This window comes from Rhinolophus ferrumequinum, chromosome 9 (genome assembly GCF_004115265.2).
Source record: "Rhinolophus ferrumequinum isolate MPI-CBG mRhiFer1 chromosome 9, mRhiFer1_v1.p, whole genome shotgun sequence".
NCBI classification, from domain to species: Eukaryota; Metazoa; Chordata; class Mammalia; order Chiroptera; family Rhinolophidae; genus Rhinolophus; species Rhinolophus ferrumequinum.
In genome coordinates, this window is record NC_046292.1 from 74,548,353 (window position 1) to 74,572,621 (window position 24,269).

The 24,269-nt window shown below is 36.7% G+C and overlaps 1 protein-coding gene across 4 annotated transcripts in view; it reads right to left on the reverse strand.

Annotated features, from left to right (window-relative positions):
* CDKAL1 (CDK5 regulatory subunit associated protein 1 like 1) overlaps positions 1–24,269 on the reverse strand; it is a 623,742-nt gene that overhangs the window by 226,983 nt on the left and 372,490 nt on the right. For all 4 annotated transcript variants that reach the window (XM_033115842.1, XM_033115843.1, XM_033115841.1 and 1 more), the window contains one exon: positions 23,665–23,831. In XM_033115842.1, the coding sequence (XP_032971733.1) occupies positions 23,665–23,831 (167 nt within the window). The remainder of the gene's footprint in view (positions 1–23,664; positions 23,832–24,269) is intronic.

The window sequence follows — 24,269 nt, forward strand, 5'->3', positions numbered from 1 at the left end:
TTTATACCTAAATTTCTGCATTTTAAGCATGAAGATGTTCTTATTTTTTTTGTTTTAAGTGTACAGTTTGATAATTTTTAGTAAATTTGTACAGTTGTACAGCCATCACAACGATCCAACTTTCAAAGTCATTTTGTTAATAACTGAGATATAACTGACATATAACATATTAGTTTCAGGTGTACAACAAAATAATTCGATATTTGAGTATATTTCAAAATGATCACCACAATAAGTCTAGTTAACATGCCTCACCACATAGTTACAAATTTATTTTTCTTGTGATGACAGCTTTTTAGGTCTATTCTCTTAGCAACTAATTTACAACACAGTATTGTTAACTATAGTCTTTATGCTGTACATTACATCCTCAGGACTTATTCATTTGATAACTGAAAGTTTGTACCTTTTGACAACCTTCGTCCATTTTGCTTGTGCCCAAACTCCTACCTGTGGCAGCCACCAATCTGTTTTCTGTATCTATAAGCTCTTTCTTTTTTTAGATTCCACATATAAATGATATCATACAATATTTGTCTTTCTGTGTCTGATTTATTCCACTTAGCATAATGCCCTCAAGATCCATCCAGGTTGTCACAAATGGCAGGATTTCCTTCTTTTTTTATGGCTAAATAATATTTAATTGAGAAAAAAATATATCTATATATATCTACATATATATCTATATCTATATATCTATAGCTATATCTATCTATCTATATATCTATATCTATATATCTTCTTAATCCATTCATCCATTGATGGATATCTTTTTATACAAGAGAATTTCTAATGAATAATTAACCGAAATAATTTGTCATCATTTATAAATATGAAAGATTAACTATGAGTATTATCAAATAGAAACTTAAGACTACAACACTTTGTAAGATAAACAAGATACTACGAAGTCATATAACAAAGCAAATCAGTTGAAGAGTGGAGGATATTGCTTAAATACCATGCTAGTCCCCAAATTTATCTTAATTTTCCAGCCCAAAATAGAAGATTTCCTAAACAAATAAAAACCTACATTCCTTCAAAAAAAACCAAACCCACATTCATGAAATTTTTACTATTTTAGAATATTGATTATTTATGTCTAAAACAATAACCAATAATAAAAAGATGATTAAATTCATTTTATGTTTTACTGAACTTTACAACGGGAGCACGACAGAAAAATTCCCACAGTCTATCTCAAAAAGAATATACTATATTTCATCACTCAGTAATAAAACTATTAACCAACATCTGTTTCCTGTTTATATTTTTACAGAGGATTTTGCATTACTATATAAAATTGTATATTTTGCAGTACGGAAAAGCACAATATAAGGCCTTCTTTAGTCCCATCTGGATGTAATAAAGGAATCAAATTTTGAAACGGCAAGACTGTGAAAGCAAACCTCTACCTTTAATCATGGCAGAAACAGCCAATTGCCCTTTTTCCTACACTGTGGCACCTACTAATAACTGTAAGAAAAACACTAGCCACATGTGAAACTCTGAATCAGTGTAGGATCTGAAGAGCCACAGACTGGTTGAATCTGTTTCAAGCTGACTTTACAAAACCTAGTCCAAAGTTGAACCTTTGCAACATTGTATGTGAAATGTCCTTTAGGATTTTGATTACGTAGTAGCAGAGTAGCCACATCTGTGATACATTACAAAACCAACGTAGTTGCCAGTAAAAGTTTTAGTATTTTATTTTTTAAGAACACACATTTTTGGTTTAGTAAACCCTATGTTGTCTCAGTAGTCTAAAATTTTAGACAGAAGTAGGTTATTGTTTATCTTGCTTTCTTTTGCAAACTTCTTACCAGAAATAATAAGGCCTTTGAAAAGGAGAGGCAAGAAACTGTTAGGCTTCCACTGATAAAACTGAAAGTATACAAAAGAAGCGAAGCTGGTGCCTGGGAGACACATAGAGGCTCACTAAGAGCATAGAGAGTGTGCCAAGGCTTGTGTCCTTGGGAGCGAATGCTAGAGGGGTGTGTCTGACGCCTCATGGAGCCAAACACTAACATGATCTCCAGTGCCTCTTCAGGTGGGAAACAAGAAAAGACCGTCTGTAGAACAATCATTCCGTGAACAATAAAGAGATCTTTGGGATATGGTTTCCTGTAATGTTCATTTTTATACTATATTATTTGCAATATGAAAAGCACTTGCAAGTGCAGAGGGCGATGCCATCCAAAAGAAATGTGTCTCAGGTGTTGGACAGAGGATGCAAGTCAAGCAAGTGATTCTCCAGGCACACAACCGAAACAGAAAGCCTTTCTGTTCCAGGCCTCTCTGACACAGGATTATGTAAGTATGACACAACTGTCAAAGCAAGTGTTCAAATGATTATTTCATAGTAAACGCCAGATAATGAAATGGCACACCGATTTTTTTGAAATGCTCTTTTTTTCTTTTAAGTTCTAAGTCACATCAAGTAAAATGTGTTTGAAAAGATTTTAGAAGGCTCAGAATTAGAGATCAAATGGAAAATTTTAAATCTATCTCATTCAGCTTAATCCCTTCAAAATGGTGTTTCCTTTTCAGAAAGACTCAGATGTGAATGAAGTGATCAAGATTCAACAAATTTGCCAGATTAATGACAAAACTGACTCAGACCCAGGTCTTCTATTTGTGTGAACATTTCAATACAATCATGACCCATTCAGTTAGAAGGATGACAAATAAAAAACCAAAAACGTATTTAAACAAACATGTTGGTAATAAAACTGAGGCACTTTAAAATCTGTATTTATTTCCATGACAGTAAAACAATGTCCTTCAGATTTCGAAATGACTCTTTATTCATGGAATTAAATATTCTTGAATTACTAATATTTTCCAGTAGTTTATTGCAACTTGTAGAATTTATGGCTATTATTCGCAAGTTTGATATCATTTTGGTTTAGTAAAGCAGCATCAAACAGCAAATATCTACTTTCTGATGAACAAAATGCCTAATCTATTGATGTGCACAGCTTTCCGGAAGACTACAGATGATGGAACATGGAATGGTAAAGGGGACATCATATATCAAGGATACAAAGCATTTTTATGAATTGAGACTAATAGCAACATCAATAAGATAAAAGATAGTGATTGTGGAAGTTGAATTATCTATTAGAATAGAAATAAAATAATATTTGATAAGGTTAATAAAATAATAAAAAAAAGAGAGGAAAGCAACTAATTGTCATAGATTTAGTCTATGTATGCCGTATTAGCTTCTACGTGGTGCCCAGAGCTATGAGTATCTAATGAGGCATACAGTTCAGTCTGTAAATATTTGTGCTTTCTGTGAGGATAATGTTTGTTACAGGCCACTGAGAGACTAAATTAACAGTGATCTTTTGCTGTCCATAATCTACTAATGACATGAGCTCTTCCTCAAGAGCTTTATGAGGGCAGATGGCACCACAAGTGACTGATGGCATCTTTGACATGGAACACAAAAATTCAGCAAGAAAACTGACGTGACCAGACACACACTTATGACCTGACAGAGACAGAGGCAGTCCATTTCAAGTCATAAATAATATTTACTGATATCAGCAGGAATGGCAAAATAAAGATCCCTGAAAATCGTCTCCTCCATAAAAGCAATGAGGACAAGGTCAAGAACAATCAGAATCCACACTTTCAGAACTCTGGATATTAACTAACAGCTTGTAGCAATCGGGGGAGCATATACTCAAGAAAAATAGAGGAATCTAGGAACAGTGAGCTATGTGATATTTTAAATCTTCCTTTTCCTCACCTCCCACTCCCCAGTTCTGTGGTAGCCTTGAAAACCAACAACCTTCAATTATGGCGAAAATCAGCAGCCTGGAAGCCACTGGAGAGGGCAGAAGAGGGTTGCAGCTCCTTCAAAGGCCCATTCCCAGAAAATTGTCATTATTTGACCTTCCTGCTGGTTCCATGGAAGACTTGATTCACAGAGTTTGCTTATTTAACTTGACCTGGCACTTACCCAGCGAGAACAATCTTTTTCCCAGGGGCATTTGTCAAAAATAATAAGCTGTAATGGTTTAACATCATGGCTGCCTGAGGCTGTGAATAACAGTTAGGGCAAACAATAAGTAAACCAAAAAGCTTAAAAGGAAAAGGTAGGAAATGTGATGTCCAGAAGGGGCTTTGAAAAACACCAACATATTCCTGGGACTCTAGAAGACCACACGTACACATCAGGCTGTGTGCATGCCCAGGTTGTGTGCATGTTCAGTCAAGACCTGAGAAGGCCCTCAGCTCTCACCTCTGGCTAAACTTAAGGTTTTGCACAAGCAGGAAGTGAAGATAAGGATGGAGCTGTAAGCAACCTGACTGAGCATTGAAGGCATCCTCCAATATGCACACAGGACTCCTCTACAAAGACTGAGAGACCTCCTGCTTCCAAATATTTAAGGAAATATTTGTCCAATCATTAGCTGACAACTAAACTAATTAAATAGAGACTTCACTGGCCACACATAACAAAGAGTACAGAGTCTACTGAATTAATTAAGAAAAGTCATGAATTAAACAACAACAAAACCCTGGGAGGGGAGAAGTATCTGAGCTCCAGAGCTGCCACATTATACATAAATGTATATTTAAATGTCTACTTTTCAACAAAAAATTATAAAAAATGCACAGGGGAAAAAAAAGCAGCCAATAGAAACTGTCCTGGCAAAAGCCTAGATATTGAACTTACTAGACTACAATTTTAAGTCATCATTTTAAAAATGTTAAAAGAAGAAAAGAAAACCATGTTTAAAGAACTAAAGGAAAGCATGAAAATGTCTCACAAAATAAAGACTATCAATGACACTGAAATGATAAAAAAAAAAAAAAGAAATAGATGGAAATTCTGGTATGAAAACTACAAGCACTGAAATAAAAAATTCACTAGAAGAGCTCAGCAGGAGATGTGGGCAGGCAGAAGAAAAACTCAGCAAACTTGAAGGCAGGTCAATTGTGGATAATTAGTGTGAGGAATAGAAGGAAAAAATAATAAATAAAAATTAGCAGTGTCTCAGAAATCTATGGGACACCATCAAATATACCAGCTTACACATAATGTAAATTTTAGAAGGAAAGAAAAACACAGAAAGAATATTTTAAGACATAGTAGCCCAAACTTCCAAATTTTGAAAAAAAAAAAAAAATTAATCTATACACTTCCAAGAAGCTCTATGGACTCTAGGTAGGACAAACTCAAAGAGATCTATACCTAGACATCGCACAATAAAACTGTTGAAAGACAAAAAGAGAATCCTGATAGCAGTAACAGAAAACAGCTCATCATGTATACAAGGGATCCTCAATAAGATCAAGTTGATTTCTCATTAGAAATCACACAGGCCAGAAAGCAGTGGGATAACATACAAGCCTACTTAATTTTACTGAGCTTTGCTTTATTGTGCCTCAGATGTGGAATTTTTTTTTTCTTTTTCTTTTTTACAAATTGTGGCCAAGACCCTCTATCAGGATAAAGACTGTGGCTTGCTTTAAGGCAATACTGGCTTTATTTTGGTGGTCTGGAACCGAATCCGCAATATTGCCAAGGAATGCCTATATTCAAAATGTTGAAAGAAAAGGACTGTTAACCAATAAATATATATCCAGAGAAGCCACATTTCAAAATAAAGAAAAAAATTAAGACATCCCCAGATAAATAAAAAATAAGAAAATGTGTTGTTAGTGGAGCTGTGTTAAAACTAATAAATGGAGTCCTTCAGGCTGAAATGAAAGGACGCTGGACAATAACTTCAATTCACATGAAGAACAACAGTAAAGGTAACTAAAAAGGTAAATATAAAAGACAGTATAAATGTGGTTTCTGTTTGTAACTCTTATTTTTATCTTATCTAATTTAAAACACAACTGCATAAAGCACTAATTATAAATGTGTTGATGGGCATACATTGTACAGACATATAATTTGTATGACACCAACAGCACAAAGAAGGGAAAAGGGAACTCAACAATATACAAGGATCAAAGTTTTTGTATATTATTATAAAGTTAGTATTAACCTAAACTACACTGCTATAAATTAATACATTAATTGTAATCCCTCAGGCAGTTGTGTGTGTGTGTGTGTGTGTGTGTGTATGTATATATATGATACATATATATATTTTTAATATAAAACAAGGGAATTAAAATGGCACACTAGAGAATATATGTTTACCGCAAAAGAAGGCTGTTGTGAGTTGAAGTATGTGTCACATAAAGATATGTTGAAGTCATTATCCCCAGTACCTGTGAATATGATCTGATTCGGAAATAGGGTCTTTACAGATGTAATAAAGTTTAAATGAGGTCATACTGAATTAGGTTGGGCACTAATCCAATGATTTGTACCCTTATAAGAGGAAAAAATTTGGACACAGAGACAGAGAGGAGAAAACCATGTGAAGAGTGAAATAGAGATTGCAGTGATGTCTCTAACAGCCAAAGAATACCAAGGATTGCCAGCAACCACCAGAAGCTGGGAGAGAAAAATGCAACAGATTCTCCCTCACAGCCTCAAGAAAGGAACTAACCCTGCCAAAATTTTGAGTTTGGATCTTTGGCTTCCCAAAATGAAAGAATAAATTTTTCTGTTATTTTAAGACACTTGGTTTGTGGTACTTGTTAGAGCAACCTTAGGAAACTAATACAAAAACAGTAAGAGAGGAATGAAGAAACAAAAACAGAGTTCCAATCAAGATGGCAGAGTAGAAAACTGCTATGCTCTCCTCCTCCCATGACCAGATCAAAATTATAACTATATCATAAAATAATCTATATTATCTATAATTATATATTATTATAAATTATATATATTATCTATAGATTATATATTATCTATAATATAATCTATCTATATATAATCTATATATTATAATATATCTATTGTATATATTATAATAATTATTATCTATAATAATCTATATTATAAAACCTGGACAACCATCTGAAGACTAGTTGAACAGAAGTCCTACAACTAAGGATATAAAGAAGCCACATTGAAACTAGTAGAAGGGGCAGAGATAGGAAATAGGCTGATCCCACACCCACGTTTGGTGGTTGAGAACTGGGAGGGATATCTCAGTTGCAGTGGTCCCACTGAGGAGTGAGGGATCTTAGCCCCATACTTGGCTCCACAGAATGGAGCACCAGTGCTGGGAAAAAAAGCCACCAAAACATCTGGTGATGAATATCAGCAGAGATTCTGTCCATCTGGATGAGACAGAAGGTGGCTGGAAACCCAGGCATCCTCCTAATAAGCCCAAACACAGACTCACTCACTCGCAGGTACTCTGGAATCCAGCAGTGGCACAACAGCTCGGGGGATGCCAGAGACATACAGGGAGAAATTGAGTTTTATGGCTTCAGGGAGAGGGCTGGAGAGACAGCCACAACTGTCCCTGTATTAAGCCCTTCTACCACACAGCCTGCAAGCAGGTGTCATATTTCCTGTATTGAGCGCTGACCCCACATGGCCAAATACGAATCTGCATTAGCCTCGTGAACACCACTTACCCTGATGACTCCCTGAGACCCAGCCTCACACATAACGTTCACTACCAAAGGCTATTCCAGTGGTAGGCAGCTGGCCTCAGCCCATGCTGCTGCAGTCTTTCTTAAAAACTCTCCAAGGTCAATAGGCCCCAGGCAGACAACAGTTGGCCTCAGATTCTTCTGTGTCTTTTGCTGAGTGGCTCCAAGATCAGCACTAGGGCCAAATCTGGTGAACACCACTAACCCCACCCTGGTGACTCCCTGACACCCTACTTCACAAAACTTGTATACTGCCTAAGGCTCTTTCAGTGGGTGAGCGTTATGGGCAACTGGCAGGTGGTAACAGGACTTGGGGTGCACTGTGCCTTTTGCTGCCCACCTCAGGCCTGGTACTGACAGCATCCATCCTTGGATTGCACAGTGGCCTCTCCCATGCATCTCCAGGCCCAGCAAAGGATTGAATACCAAACCAAGGACTGAATTGTAGTTCCTTCCAGGTAGCCCCGGGACAGTGTCAGGCAGTAGCTGAACTTGGTTTGCACCGGAGCCTCACCCAAGAGGCCCCAGAACCAATATACCTGTTGGCAGGCTTCTGACCACAACAGAGTACCACCCAATTAGCTCCATAAGTGACACACCCAAAGAGTGGTCTCAGCAGGCACAAAAGCGCGATGAGGCAAATCCCACTCCATGGGATTGGCCCCTTCACAGCAGCTTGTGAGCTTTTCCAGTGGTAGGCAGCCATCCTCACAGCCAGTCAATCTGAGGGTCAACCCCACCCACTGACATGCCAACATCAGGAAAGGCTCAACTACAACAGGAAGTCACACAAAAACCCACACCACGGACAAACATGGAACACCCGGCTGAGATGACCAAGGACACAGTACCACTGGGCCCCCCGGGTTGCCTACTACATAAGGCCACCCTACCAAGACTGGGAGACATAACAGATCTACCTAATGCATAGAAGCATACACAGAGAGACAGCCAAACTGAGAAGAAAAAGAAACATGTCCCAAATGAAAGATGAGGGAAAAACTCCAGAAAAAATAACTAAATGAAATGGAGGCAAGCAACCTACCAGATCCAGATTTCAAAACATTGGTTGTAATGATGCACAAAGAACTTTAGGGGAAGAATGGTGAACTTAGTGAGAACTTCAACAAAGAGACAGTAAGCATATAAAAGGACATAGAATCAATAAAAAAAGAACCAGTCAAAAATGAAAAGTACAACATCTGAAATGAAGAATATACTAGAAGGAATCAACAGCAGATTAGATGAAATTGAGGACTCAATCAGTGATTTGGAAGACAAGGTAGCAGAAACACACCCAATCTTAACAGCAAAAAGAAAAAAGAATTTTAAAAGGGTAAGGATAGTTTAAGGGACCTCTGGGACAACATCAAATGTAACAACATTCACATCATAGGGGTACCAGAAGGAAAAGAGCATTGAAAGAGATTGAAAATATATTTAAAGAAATATGAAGGAAAACGTCCCTAACCCAGCAAAGGAATTAGACATATAAGTCTAAGAAGCACAGAGTCCCAAACAAGATCAACTCAAAGATGCCCACACCAAGATACATCCTAATTAAAATGCTAAAGATTAAAGACAAAAAGAGAGAATCCTAACAGCAGCAAGAGAAAGGCAATTAGTTACTTATAAAGCAGCTCCTGTAACACTGTCAGCTGATTTTTCAACAGAAACTTTGCAGGCCAGAAGGGATTCGAAGAAAATATTCAAAGTGATGAAAAGCAAGGAACTACAACCAAGATTACTCTATCCAGCAAGGTTATCATTTAAAATTGAAGGAGAGATAAAGAGCACCCCAGACCAAAAAACAAAATAAAACAAAATAAAACAAACAAACAAACAAAAACCCCAAAAACTAAAGGAGCTCATCACCACTAAAGCAGTATTACAAGAAATGTTAAAGGGACTTCTTTAAGAAGAAGATGAAAGAACATCAATATGAATAATAAATGACAATGACTACAGGCCTATCAATAATCACCATAAGTGAAAATGGATTAAATACTCCAATCAAAAGACATAGGGTAGTTAAATGGATAAGAATACAAAGCCCATACATGTGCTGTCTACAAAAGACCCACTTCAGATCAAAAGACACACACAGACTGAAAGTAAAGTAATGGAATATGTCATGCAAATGGAAACCAAAAAAAAAATAGCTGGAGTAGCAATAATTTTATCAGACAAAACAGACTTTAAATAAAGACTATAATAAGAGACAAAGAAAAACATTTCATAACGATAAAGGGATCAATCCAATGAAAAGATATTACCTTTGTAAATATTTAGGAACCCAACATAGGAGCACCTAGATATATAAAGCAAATATTGATGGACATAAAGGGAGAGATCTGCATAAAGTTAGCAGTCATAGCAGGGGAATTTAACATCTGACTGACATCAATGGATAAATCTTTAAGACAGAAAATCAATAAGGAAATAGCAGACTTATATGATGCATTAGACCAGATGGGCTTAATTGATATTTTTAGAACACTTCACCCCCAAAGTAGCAGCAGAATATATATTCTTTTCAAGGGCACATGTAACATTTCCCAGGACAGACCACATGTTAGGCCACAATACAAGTCTCAATAAATTTAAGATGACTGAAATCATATCAAGCATCTTCACCACCACAATGGTATGAAACTAGAAATCAACTACAAGAAAAAAAAAACCACAACACTAAAAAAAAATATGGAGGCTAAATAACATGCTATTAAACAATGAATGGGGTAACAATGAGAACAAGAAAGAAATCAAAAAGATACCTTGAGACAAATGAAAATGAAAACTCAATAACCCAAAATCTGTGGGACACAGCAAAAGTAGTTCTAAGAGAGAAATTCATAGCAATACAAGCCTACCTCAAGAAACAAGAAAAATCTCAAATAAACAACCTGACTTTACATCTAAAGGAACTAGAAAAAGAAGGGCAAAGCCCAAAGTGAGTAGAAGAAAGGAAATAATAAAGAGTAGAAATAAACAAAATAGAGGTTAAAAGAACAATACAAAAGATCAATGAAGCCAAGAGCTGGTTCTTGGAAAAGATAAACAAAATTGATAAACCTTTAACTAGCCTCATCAAGGAAAAAAGAGAGGTCCTAAATAAATAAAATCAGAAATGAAAGAGAAGTGACAACTGATACGTCAGAAATACAGGGGATTATAAGAAAATACTACCAACAATTATATGCCAGCAAATTGGACAATCTGGAAGAAATGCATATATTCCTAAAAACACACAACTTGCAAGACTAAATAAAGAGGAAAATATGAACAGACTGGTGACTACTAACGAAATCAAATCAGTAATCAAAAAACTCCCAACAAACAAAAGTCTTGGACTGGATGGCTTCACAGGTGTATTTTACTGAACAGTCCAAAGAAGAATTATCACCTATGCTACTCAAACTATTTCAAAAAATTCAAGAGGAGGTAAGGCTCCCAAGCTCATTTTTACAAGGCCACCATTATTCTGATTCCAAAACCAGGCAAAGACATTACAAAAAATAAATAAATAAATAGGCCAAAGTTCCTGGTGAACATGATGTAAAAATACTCAACAAATAATCAGCAAACTAAATTTAGCAGTACATAGAAATGATCATACACTATGATCAAATGGGATTTATTCCTGGGATGCAAGGTTGGTTCAATATCTGCTAATCGATTAACATGATAAACCACATAAACAAAATGAAGGATAAAAATCATATGACCATGTCAATGGATGCAGAAAATGCAGAAAAAGCATTTGACAAAATCCAGCATTCATTTACGATAAACTTTCAGTAAAGGGGGGGTATAGAGGGAATATACCTCAATATAATAAATGTCATATGACAAACCCAGAGCTAACATCATACTCAACAGGGAAAAGCTAAAAATGTTTTTCTTAAGATCAAGAATAAGACAAGATATCCACTTTCACCACTTTTATTCAACATAGTATTGGAAGTCCTAGCCACCGTAATCAGACAAGTAACAAAATAAAAGGCATCCAAATTAGAAATTAAGAAGTAGACGACATGATACTACATACAAAGAACCCCAACAATTCCACCAAAAAAGTATTAAAACTAATAAGTGAATTCAGTAAAGTAGCAGAATACAAAATTAAAATTCAGAAATTGTTGCATTTTTATACACCAATAACAAACTATTAGAAAGAGAAATTAAGAAAACAATCCCATTTACAATTGCATCAAAACAATAACATAAAATACCTCGGAAAAAATTTAACCTGTAAAAAGCCTGTACTTGGAAAACTGTAAGACACTGAAGAAAAAAATTGAAAAAATACAAATAAATGGAAGCATATAACTTGCTCATGGTTAGGAAGAATTAACATCATCAAACTGTCCATACTACCCAAAGCAATCTATACATTGAATGCAATCCCTATCAAAATACCAACATCATTTTTCGCAGAACTAGAACAAATAATTCTAAAATTTACATGGAACCACAAAAGACCCCGAATAGCAACAGCAATCTTGAGAAAGAAGAATTAAGTTGGAGGAATCATACTACCTGATATGAAGCTATACTAAAAAGGCCACATAAACAGCATGGTACTGGCAAAACAACAAACACATAGATCAATGGAACAAGAGAGCCCAGAAATAAACCCATGCCTATATGGTCAATTGATCTATGACAAAGGAGGCAAGAATATAGAATTGACCAAAGACATTATTCGCAATAAATGGTGTTTGGAAAACTAGACAGATACATACAAAAACATGAAACTAGATCAACTTCTTATACCATATAGAAGAATAAACTGAAATGGATTAAATGTTAAGACCCCAACCATAAAACTCCTAGAAGAATACATAGATTGCAAACTCTCTGACATTGCCATTTGTAGTATTTTTTCTGATATATTTCCTCAGGCAAGGGAAACAAAAGGAAAAATTTTAAAAATGGAATACATTAAATTAAGACATTTTTACACAGCAAAGGAAACCATCAACAAAACGAAGACAGCCTACTGAATGGGAGAAGATATTTGCCAAAAACACATCTTATAAGAAGTTAATATCCAAAATTTATAAATAACTCATACAACTAGCACCAAAAAAACAAACAGTCCAATTAAGAAATGGGCAGAAGACCTGAACAGACATTTCTCCAAAGAGGACATATACATGGCCAATAGACATATGAAAAGATTCTCAACATCATTAACCATCAGAGAAATGCAAATTAAAACCACAATGAGATGTCATCTCACACCTGTCAGGATGGCTATCATTAATAAATCAACAAACAAGTGTTGGTGTGGATGTGGAGAAAAGGGAACCCTGATACACTGTGGGGGGGATTGCAAATTGGTGCAGCCACTATGGAAAACAGTATGGAAATTCCTCAAAAAATAAAAATAGAACTACCATATGACCCAGCAATCCCACTTCAGGGTATTTATCCAAACAAATCCAAAACACTAATTCAAAAAGATATTTGCATCCCTATGTTCACTGCAGCATTATTTATAGTAGCCAAGATATGGAAGTGCCCTAGGCAACTGGATAAAGAAGTTGTGGTAATACATTCAATGGAATATTACATGGGCATAAAAAAGAATGAAATCTTACCATTTGTAGTATTGATGGACCTAGAGGGTATCATTCTAAGTGAAATAGATCAGACACAGAAACACAAATACTGTATGATTTCACTTACATGTGGAATCTAAAGAACAAAATAAACGCATAAATAAACAGAAATAGACTCAGATACAGAGAATAAACTGATGGTTGCGAGATTGGAGGGTTTGGGGAGATGGATGAAAAAAGCGAAGGAATTAAGAAGTACAGATTGGTAAATACAAAATAATCATGGGGATGTAAAGTACAGTATAGGGTATATAGTCAATAATACTGTAATAACTATGTATGCTGCCACGTGGGTTCCAGACTTATCTGGGGCATCGCTTCTTAAATTATATGAATGTTCTAACAAATATGCTGTACACCTGAAACTAATATAAAATAATATTGAAGGCCAACTATAATTTAAAAAAAAATGAATAAAGAAAGAAAGAAAATGTACTATTTTATATTTCAAAAAGTAAAAAAAAAATACAAAAATAAGGATCTGTTGTGGTGGAAAAAACAAAGGCTGAAAATATAGTAGCAAATCAATTAAAAGATTCATGTCTGAAATTTCAACTGATCAGAATGTAGGATTATATTCCCTATTATGCTGTATATTAAAAGTTGATATAAAACTCCTTTTCAGATATATTTTAACATGTAACTATGTAAGTTACTTCTTTGTTGCCATATATTAGAGAAAGACTTACCTACATTATTTTCTCTAATCTAACAATGTTTTACATGTAGCAAACTTTTCAAGGTGATTATTAAAAGCCTGTAAAAATACATGCCATAAAAGAACAGAATAGGTTTTCCCCCTAAATAATGAACAACTGGAGAACTTTCAACATTACTCTGAACAGTTTGATTTTCTCTGGCCCACATAGATTTAGTACATAGTCCATTCATGCCCATTATAACCTACTTGATAGTTTTGCTATAAAACACTCCCATAAAGGAATTCTTAATAATAATAATAATTTTAAAGGCCTTATGTTTCCAACTTCAGACACAATCATTATTTACTGTGAAGTGACATTACATAATTTTGGATTTAAATTTTGAAAGCTTAATTTTAAGTGGATTATGTTTGTGGTAGGCTAAGGAAGATGTGGAAAAAAGAAGAGATGCATATTGGATATAAATACAATTCAGTAGATTCGAAATAAATAGAAGTGAACTAAGGAACTGCACTTTCTGAAAAATATGCAGAATGTCCCTCAACTAATCTATGAACCATAACTGCATTACCAACCTTTCTGTTCTACACCACGAATCACCTGAAAAATTCCATTACCCGCCTGATATAAAATACGAGAATTTCATTGTACTAAATGCTGAATTAGCAAGTGCCTAAGGTAACCTTTCATAGGTTATCAGAGCAAAGAAATCAATACAGAAATGATCCTAAAATCAAAAGAAAAGCGTAAAGGAAACTATGTTGGTTGTGTTATGTATTAGCTGTCCTCTGTGCTTATGAAGGAAAATCTAAGGCAGCTTTTCTCAATGGCTTGAGCAGAACAGACTTCCTAAATTAATGAGGAAGGTAAAGCCCACAGATGGTGTACTGCAGAGTTTGAACTATACTAATTTTGATAGGTGACATGGACATTTTCTAAGCTACTCGTGTAAAAAGTTAAGGATTCAAGGGAATGGCAATGTGAAATGCCTTTTAGGATGCAAATTAAACCATATCTAATGCCCTCCTTTATAAACAGAAATGTACACTAGAATATAAAAGATGAAATAGGAATACTTGTATGCCACAATTGAAATATGTAAATTTCTAGTCTTCTCAAGTATTCTAGAATTATGTGTGTGTGTGTGTTCCACTTTAATACACACAAACACACACACACACGCGTGCGCGCAGTTCCAGATACTTAACTATGACATCAGTTTCTTTACAAAGGCTCTGCAGAGTCCTTTTCATCATGCATCATCTTGACACACACTTTATCCCTATGTTCCTTTCCTCTCAGAAAAATGATCCTCTCTTTGGGGACTAAATATCCATATGTCACTGGATTTCATGATTATTCAATAACTTACACGTATGCCAATGGCAAGGGAAGAAAATGATATTAGTGGTTGAGAAGTTCAAATAGTTTTTACCACAAAGTAGATTAAAGCATTTTATGATAACCAAAAATGATTTCACCATTTATATTCTTACATTGAGTCTAGACTCCCACACGTGCTATCTGGTCATTTAGAAACTGGAACTGGGAACACAGTGAAGCCCGCAGGGTAGGTCTCTGTGTGAATTATTGCTGGCCACATAAATAAAATTCTTAAATAAGGCATTTTCCATTGTTCTCCCCAGGAAGACAGAGGTACCCAATATTATCAAGATGAGAAACATCCATCCATAAAACAGTTCATTTTCCCTGAAAACATACTTGGGTGATAAGAATAAAACAAGCTTCCTGATGAAACTGAGTCTGTGTCTGCGAGGGCAGCAACAAGGAGTAGTCTGTTGAGACCGCGTCTACTTAGGAATGCACTTCTTTTCTGGGTCCTCTGGCCTGCATGTAATCATGAGGCTTAATCACCCAGACTGAACGACTATTCCAAACTGAGGCTCAGTAATAAGAAGCAACAAGACATGCAAATTTTTCTGAGGGATTGCTGAATTCAAAAGAAGCTTAGGCTTGTTGGGCCAGGCTGGAGTTAGGGGATGAAGCCTGAACAAGGGAATAAGTGAGGACCACGGGGATGAACAGGCTGCAGAGTCGGAATATAGGGTGGAGGCTGCAATCATGCCTCGTGGAAGCAACATTTCAACTGCATCTTTTATCAGAAATAGTCAAGTCACTGGATGTTCACTCTCAGAAGGGCTGCTCCCAGCTCTCAGCATTAGGCTCCCAGTAAAGCCTGACAAACTTTTTTTTTTTTTCTGATAAACTTTTTATTATGGCTATAAATCCTTTTAATATTTGATGAAGGTTTTCCACCCCTAAATTTTCAGATAGGCACAAACTTTGGTTTTCGGTTTCAGAGGTTTCACTGACCTCTTGAAATCTATTCACAAATGCCAGGTTAAGAATGAAATAAAGTGCTGATGATTATAATCAACAAGAAACTGGCAGCCAATCGTAAGCTTAAACTACATACTGACATGTCCCAAAAGCTACATGTGGATAGCAGAAATAAAGAACTTTTCCTTTCCATTTCCTTGGTCAAAATCATTTAGCACATCTTTCTAGACATCAAAGTGGGAAAATATTTTGCATCTAACAACACAAAATCTATTTGCGTATTTTTTTACTATGTTGGAAAGTATCAGCCTTAAGGGAAAAAAAAGTAAAGACCCTATGTGAACTGTTGACTTCAGTTTAGATATTCTGTATGGCTTTGATGAAACATAAGCACAGCAGGGATGGAGTTTGTTCTTATTTGGAACTATGAGGCATTTTTAAGTTTGCCAAGCCAAACATACTATTAATGTTCATAAATTACCATGCGGTAAAAGTTCTTGACAGATATCTATGGTTTTTTACCAGATAAATTAATTTTGTTAAATATACACTTAGGTTAGAATATAAGGTCATTTTAACAAGAAGTAAATATACATAAATCAAGCATAGTGGGAAACTGATTTGTTGTAGTGATTATAAGATTGCTCAACCCAAAACAGATATAACATTTAAAATATCACTATTTATGATTAGCCTTACATAATGTAACATATATAATATATATAATATGAATATACTAAACACAAATCTTATAAAAAACTATACATTTTTATTCAAGCTAAATAAAATGCAGTGTCATATCAATGTGAATATTAGTGTGGGGACAGAGCCAGGAGTGCAGTTTCCAGGCTCTCGGCCACACGTGGAAAGGTGCTCACTCCTTTCATAGTAGTAAATGGCCATCAACTGTGACTGGATGGCCGACAGCTGTGGCTAGTTGGCCGTCAGCTGTAACCAGTGAGCCATTGGCCTCTAATATAACTGCCGTGGCTACGCTAGCAGCAAATGGGGGCTAGCAAGAAGATGGTGGTTGAGCTAGCAAGCGTGGATTACAGTTAGCACAGCAGATTGCAGTTAGCAAGTGGGGTGGGTTGGTTGGCAGAAAAGCGGACAGCAGGTTGTGGATAGTGTGGCTCCTGCTTCCTGTGTCTCCAGCCCAGCCACTAGCGAGAATATAGCGGTATGACTCCCCTATCTATGGCTCCATGGGTGTTCCTTTTTGGCCTCACCATATCCTGTGGTCTTATGTGGGGAGTGGGAGCTGAGACTCCGCATGACACCCGGCATGACAATTAGTGTCAATATTGTCCAGCAATATTTTACAGAGTAATATAAATTTAAAAATAAATAATTTGCTTTATTCATTATTTGAAGGAAAAATCCTTAATAACAAGTATTTGCACTCCAGATTAATCAACTTGCCTCTCTAGACCAGGCTGTACATGACACACTAAAATTCTGATGTGATTTTAAGACATACAGAAATCTTAAAGGGAGAGAACAGTTATTTTTAATTATTCATAGTACAGAGAGAGCCAGAATAGCTTAGATAAATAAAATCCACAGATACTTCTCATGTCCCTTACTGTTTTAACAGCTTTACTATCTTTTCCCTACCAGCCAACCTAACACATAAAACAAAAAACAAGACAAGCTACCTGATTTTAACTTCTCCTTGACCATTCACTGCTGCCTTCTCTAATGGAGATTACAAAAAGCAGTGAAAGCGAAGAAGCAGGAAGAAGAAAGAAGCTCAGAACCTAGACAGTCTACATATTCAATAAACATACAATGAGCTCGATTGCGGTAGGTAGTCCTAAAGATACTATCTTCACTATATTTTAGTAGAGCAAATCAATAAAAGATATCCCTTAGGTGGATTTTCCCCCCACCATCCAGTATATCTTCACAGAACTATGACTCAATGAGAAACACATGTTACAACTATCTACAAACTCTTCCAAACTAGATGCTCAGCACTGATATGAAGATACTTCAATACGTATGACATGCAGTCAAAAACAGCTAAACTTAGAGCTATCACATCATTCAATACACATTTATTAAGTGCGTGTTATCACAGGCACTGAAATGCAAAGATGAATAAAGACAGCGTCTCCCTCAAGATGAAAACAGTTTTATTAGATTTACATGTAAATAAATAATTGTGGTTCAGAGCACTGCATGTGGCAGAGATATCTCGGACAGAGTAAAAAAGCAAGGAAGGAATCTGGGAAGCACCTGAGAAGGCTTCATGGAAGATGGGTATAGTAGTGTGGGGACAGAGCCCCAAAAAGCAGTTTCCAGGCTCTTGGCCTCACATAGAAAGGTGCTGGCTCAGGTAGTAAATGGCCATCGACTGATCAAATGGCCATCAGCTGTGGCTAGTTGGCCGTCAGCTGTAACCAGTGAGCCATTAGCCATGAATATAACTGCTGTGGCTACGCTAGCAGCAAATGGGAGCTAGCAAGAAGATGGTGGCTGAGCCTGCAAGCGGTGCAGTGAGGGTTGAGAATTGTGTGGCTCCTGGTTCCTGTGTCTCCAACCCAGCCGCCAGTGAGAGTATAGAGATATGACTCCCCTACCTATGGCTCCGTGGGTGTTCCTTTTTGGCCTCACCATGTCCTGCGTTCTTATATGGGGAGCGGGACCAGAGACCCTGCAGGCCGCCCCGCATGACAAGTAGAAAGCATTTTAGCCAGACAAGGTTAAAAACCAGTTCAGCTGCTAACTAGTTAAGCAATCTGGCTAGTTACTAAACCTTTCTAAGACCTGGCTTCTGAATCAACACAATGAGGATAACAGTATCTATATAGTTAGCTTACGATAAGATGGGGAAGATATATTGTGTGTAGAGCAATCAGTGTGGTTTCTTGAAAATAATAAGCACTCAATAAATTGCACTGATATTATAATTATGATTAGTATGATGATGATGCAGTCCTCACAAAAGTTACCAGTGACGTCTGGAGCCCAGTTAGCAGTAGCCACTCACTGTGTCACTGTCACTGGCCTCCTCACAGCTTGTTGGGTTCATATGGATCATGTTCAGCGTGGAATTAATGCCTTAGCTGCGGGCTACCAACAAGTAGGAGGACAAAACTAAGCGGTGTAGTTTGAAGAGTAATCAAATTCACAAGCCACTCCACTTGCTATAAGGTCAGAGTTTCATGAAGGAAGAAGAGGACAGGGTTATTACCTTAGTGATAGCAATAGGAAAGCAAACACACAGGGGACATACCTCTTATTTGCCACAAAAGGGGCATTATTTTAGTCACCACACACAGTAGCAAATATTTGTGTATCTGACTAACTCATTATTACCGACTGCCATCATGTGGTAAGTATTGAAGGAGAAAAATTTCAAGTAAAAATTCCAGGAGTCTAAAATGGTAAAAACAAACAAATAAACAAACAAACAACACAGGCCATATAGGAGGCATCATCCAGGTACTAAAGGAAGAGAACGAGAGACGTAACAGAAGAAGCATCTTAAGAACGTGTATGTCATGCTAAAGAGCTTATCTTTGGCCTATGAGGAATGGACAGGCATCACAGACTTTAAAATGAGGTAAAAATTTTTTTAATCTATTACTTTACCTCTTGTTTCTAGTTCACATCCAAATTTAGTAAGTATTACATTAGCTCATTATTATGTTTCTTCAGTTTCAGGGTGTTTTTCATATATAAATGCTTGAGATACCTCCTGGTCAGCTATATCGTCATTTAAAATGAATCCCATATTGTTTAATGCCGTGTGATATGTTAAAAACAGTGTTTGTCGATGTTCCATCTACTTTCCTGCCTGTTAGGGATTAAGAATTCTCCCTCCCTTCCTTTTATTCACTACGCATTTACTCAATATCTTCTATATAATGTTCCCCACATAATGCTAGATTCTTGATAATACCTTCAAAGTACATCCTATGTTAACTGTAATAGGTATCTTCTTCTGTTCCTACGGAGATTTAATACAATGTATTATCAACAGATCTATTTTTCAACCCCATATTTTTAAATAATGATAGAAACGTTCGTATTTTCCTTTTAACGATTGCCCCTTTAAACTACTCAATTTAAAAAAAATAAGCTGGCAAAAGAGTTTTAAAAAAAATCTCAGGAGTCAGGTGAATGTGAAGTTAACAGAACGAAGAAGGAGAACAGCCCAGTGAAGTGCTCTATAATTAAAGTCTGTACCATGAAGCATCTTCCAGAAACACAAGAAGGTTGGGTATCACCAATATAATTCTCAAGGAACTGTCGCTGTAAGAGTATTAAAGCATCGGAGTAGTTATTTCAAGAGTGGGTTCCTTGTATCGCTCCTGTCATTCACTGTGGTTATTTATTTTTCTGTTTTCCTGTTTTCTGCTCTTTTCTTCTTCTTGGTGAACTCTCTTCAGCACTCTTCAGATAAGTCAAGTAATTTCTGTAGAGTGGTCCAAGCTTAGCAGGAGGAAAATGGGGAAATAATGTATTGGTGAGCACGGGCCGAGACTCCCCAGGTCTGGGCTCCCTTCCCCAACATCCCTTTTCACACTGGGAAGCCTCTGGAAATCAGTTACCTGGCCTGTTACATAAGGATGTGTTTGTGGAACACTGAAAACTCTGGGCTCTTCCACTCAAAGGAGGATGAGAACTTCCATGGGGTAAAGGTTTTGTCAAAGCAACAAAGGAAAATTTTCCAAGCCCTACTTCTGAATAGCGTGGGTCTTTCATTCTTGCACACCTCTGCTTGTTTCATTTTCATCTGTTTCCTTTGGACTGCTTTCTCCTTCGATGGGACACAGAAGGACTGGACTACTCCCCGCTTAGGAAGGGCATAGGAAAGAGTGGCTTTCTCTGGACAAACTCGCACCCTTGAAGCTCCTTTACTTTCTCATCTTCTGCTGCCTCTTCTGGCCAGAATGTTAAGACTTCAAAGACTGGACGAGGTCTGACAACTAAGTTTGCGAACTCATCCTAGAACATGTGCTACATATCTCATTGCTGAATATCACTACGGTCACCTTCAAAGTACTCCCCTTGGGAAGCTATGTACCGACGCCAGTGCCTAGTCTACCCTTCAAAGCAATTTTGGAACTCTTTTTCTAGAATGGCCATCAGAGCTGTTGTTGGTATTACCCTTGGTGTCCTGAATGTCATCAAAATTTCTTCCTTTCAGTATTTCCTTTATCTTCAGGTAAGGAAAGAAGTCATTGGGGGGCCAGATCAGGTGAGTAGGGAGAGTGTTCCAATACCGTGATTTATTTACTGGCTAAAAACTCCCTCGCAGACAGTGCTGTGTGAGCTGGTGCATTGTTGTGATGCAAGAGCCATGAATTGTTGGTGAAAAGTTCAGGTCATCTAACTTTTTCACGCAGCCTTTTCAGCACTTCCAAATAGTAAACTTGGTTAACTGTTTTCCAGTTGGTATAAATTCATAATGACTAATCCCTCTGACATTAAAAAAAGGTGAGCAACATCGTTGGTATGAGTTTGCCAACTTAATTTTCACACCTTGTATAGAGTGGGCTCTACAATTTATTTTATGAAGAAGGCTCTTCCTTTATTCATTCTTTCATTCACTATTTATTGAGCCGTTCCTGGGTGGGGTAGGTCCAGAGATGGACATGACAACATCCTTGACTCAGGAAAATGACAATGTAGAAGGAAAGGCCAACATTATAAATATCTTACAGCAAGAAAGTAAAAACAGTAATGCCATGACAATCAGAACTTATCATTCTGACCACAGTCTATGAACTAAACATCTGATGTTTTTCCAGGTGAAATATAAAGCTATATTTATCATCTTCTGTTGATTTTTTTAGACACGCTCCTGGAGCATCTATTCAGAGGTCAACAACTAGTACTACTTTAGGTGCTGAGCATTAGGATTTGCCATAAATGCAGTATTAGTTTATGCAATCTTGTAATTAATTGAAGTGATGAATTTATTCCAACACGTATTTTGTTAGTTTCCTCAGAGCCAGCACATAATTTTTTACCTTGTGTTGACTCTCTACCTGAACTTCTCTGACTCTGGCTACCATGGTTCCCTCGATCCCTGACAAAATTGTTTACTGACTATCTATTGGTAGGGCTTACTGCTCTTCCTACCCATCACACATCTAGCTCATCTGGTCTTCATGCTGTATGTCTCACACCGACTGTAAATATAGCAAGACTGCTACTGCTCTTAGCATATTTGATTTTTACAAATAATCACTTGCTTTCTCAAGTGCTGAGTTAAAAACTATGTAAAAACTGACACGCCTACAACTTATTTTTCAATAGCAAATAATAATTGTCCTACACTGCCCAAAGTACTAAAGTTAACATATAAATTGTATAGCTTTACTAAAAGATTTGGCTAGGAAAATATGAATAACAAAACTGAAATCACTAAATTGCTTCATCATATATTTATAATTAACAATCAGATCGCTATCAACTGTTTTCAGAATTTTTTAAATGCGTTGCTGATATTAGGAAGGCTTTTCAGCAACACACTCAACAAGTATAGGCCTCAAATCAAATCAACAGAAACAATTTTTTAAGTCTTTGAATATTCATTTGCATTTCTGCATTAAATTATAGCAACCATACTTGCTTCTAAATTTTTGGGATGTGATTTTTCTGCAAAAAACTAACTGCAAAGGACACGACTGATTAAAAATATAAGTGACTCGTTCATCTACTTTGCACATGACTTTCCAACAGCACTTACTAAATTTCTTCTCCATAAATATGGGTCTAATATAATTATTTTATTTTCTATATTTTATATATTATTTTATTTCCCAAATGACAATCATGGATCCTAGCATGTGCTAGGATCATTTAAATGGTTGCTCCCTGTTCATAGTCTTCCCTCATATTTATTATGGCATTTGTCATCGGGTACCACAGTTACCTGTTCACACACCTATTTCTCTAGTTCAGTGGTAAACTACCTAAAGGTAAGCATCCTGGATCCATGCAAGGTATAAAACTGAAACCAAGGCTCTCACATTATTACAATTGCTTTTTTCACAGTGATCACAAGAGAATAAATGGAAGAATACACAACTTTGTGTCTCTGAATCTACTCACCCGTAACTATCTCCAGACAAAGGGATGAAATTTAAAACATTCTCACACTTACAGCCCAGTATCCCTGCAGACAGGACTAATAATCATATAATAGATAATGTGCTGTTCACTGTTGGTTGCAAAATTAATGCAACATATTAGCAGCCCTGACCTAGATAAGGGTTACACAAGGAGGAATTGAGGCAAATGTATGCAATGGAAAACTGAAGGGCTGCAAAGAGGAAACAAAGAAGTGTGACAAGATGGCAACATTAATTAATGGTGAGAAGCAAAAACAAGAAGTGCAGACTGACAAAGAAGGGGATTTGGAATTCTCAATTCATTCTTGGTAACATGGGACCACAAAAAAAAAAATTAAAAATGTGAAAGTGGTTTTAAATGAAGCTCATGTGATGACGCTGAGATTGCCACATTGTCTGGATTGGTTCTTGTCTGTGTCAGCAGAGAAATGGGGTGCTTTTCCTTACCTCCAGATGCTCTAAAATATAGGGTGGATTTGTCATGCCAAGCCTCAGCATTGCTCCCTCAGGAATCACTTCCACCAGTTTCCACAGTAGTGCGGGGAGATGGGTGCCAGTATCTCTGCCGTAAGCCCCAGTGTCTTCACTGGTCAACCATAGCTCACACACACCCTCTGTGAATCAAAGCAGATAATTCACAAATCTGTTGCAGAGCTGTTTCCCTCATCATACAGCTGCTCACCCTTTTTAATGCAGCATTTCTCAATATTATTATGCAGGCAGTCTGGGTATTCAATTGCAGGGAAAAAAAAGCAGCTTATCCCATGGTGGCACTGGGTTATTAAGTTCATTTTATGAACACCAGAGAGTTACAACCATGCTGTAAATTATCAGTGCGTCCTACGGACTGATTGACATTCATCGCCAATCAGTTCAACCGTGCTTCCTCCAAAGCACTTTGATCAAGACTAAAGCTTCAGGCCCATCACACAGAATGCCTATTTTATTGAACACCATAAGCCCAGGAACTGAACAGTCACTCTACAGAATAGGTGCTATCAGCAGTTAACGCACTAATCAGTCTGTCACCAACCCAAGGAAAAACGTCAAGT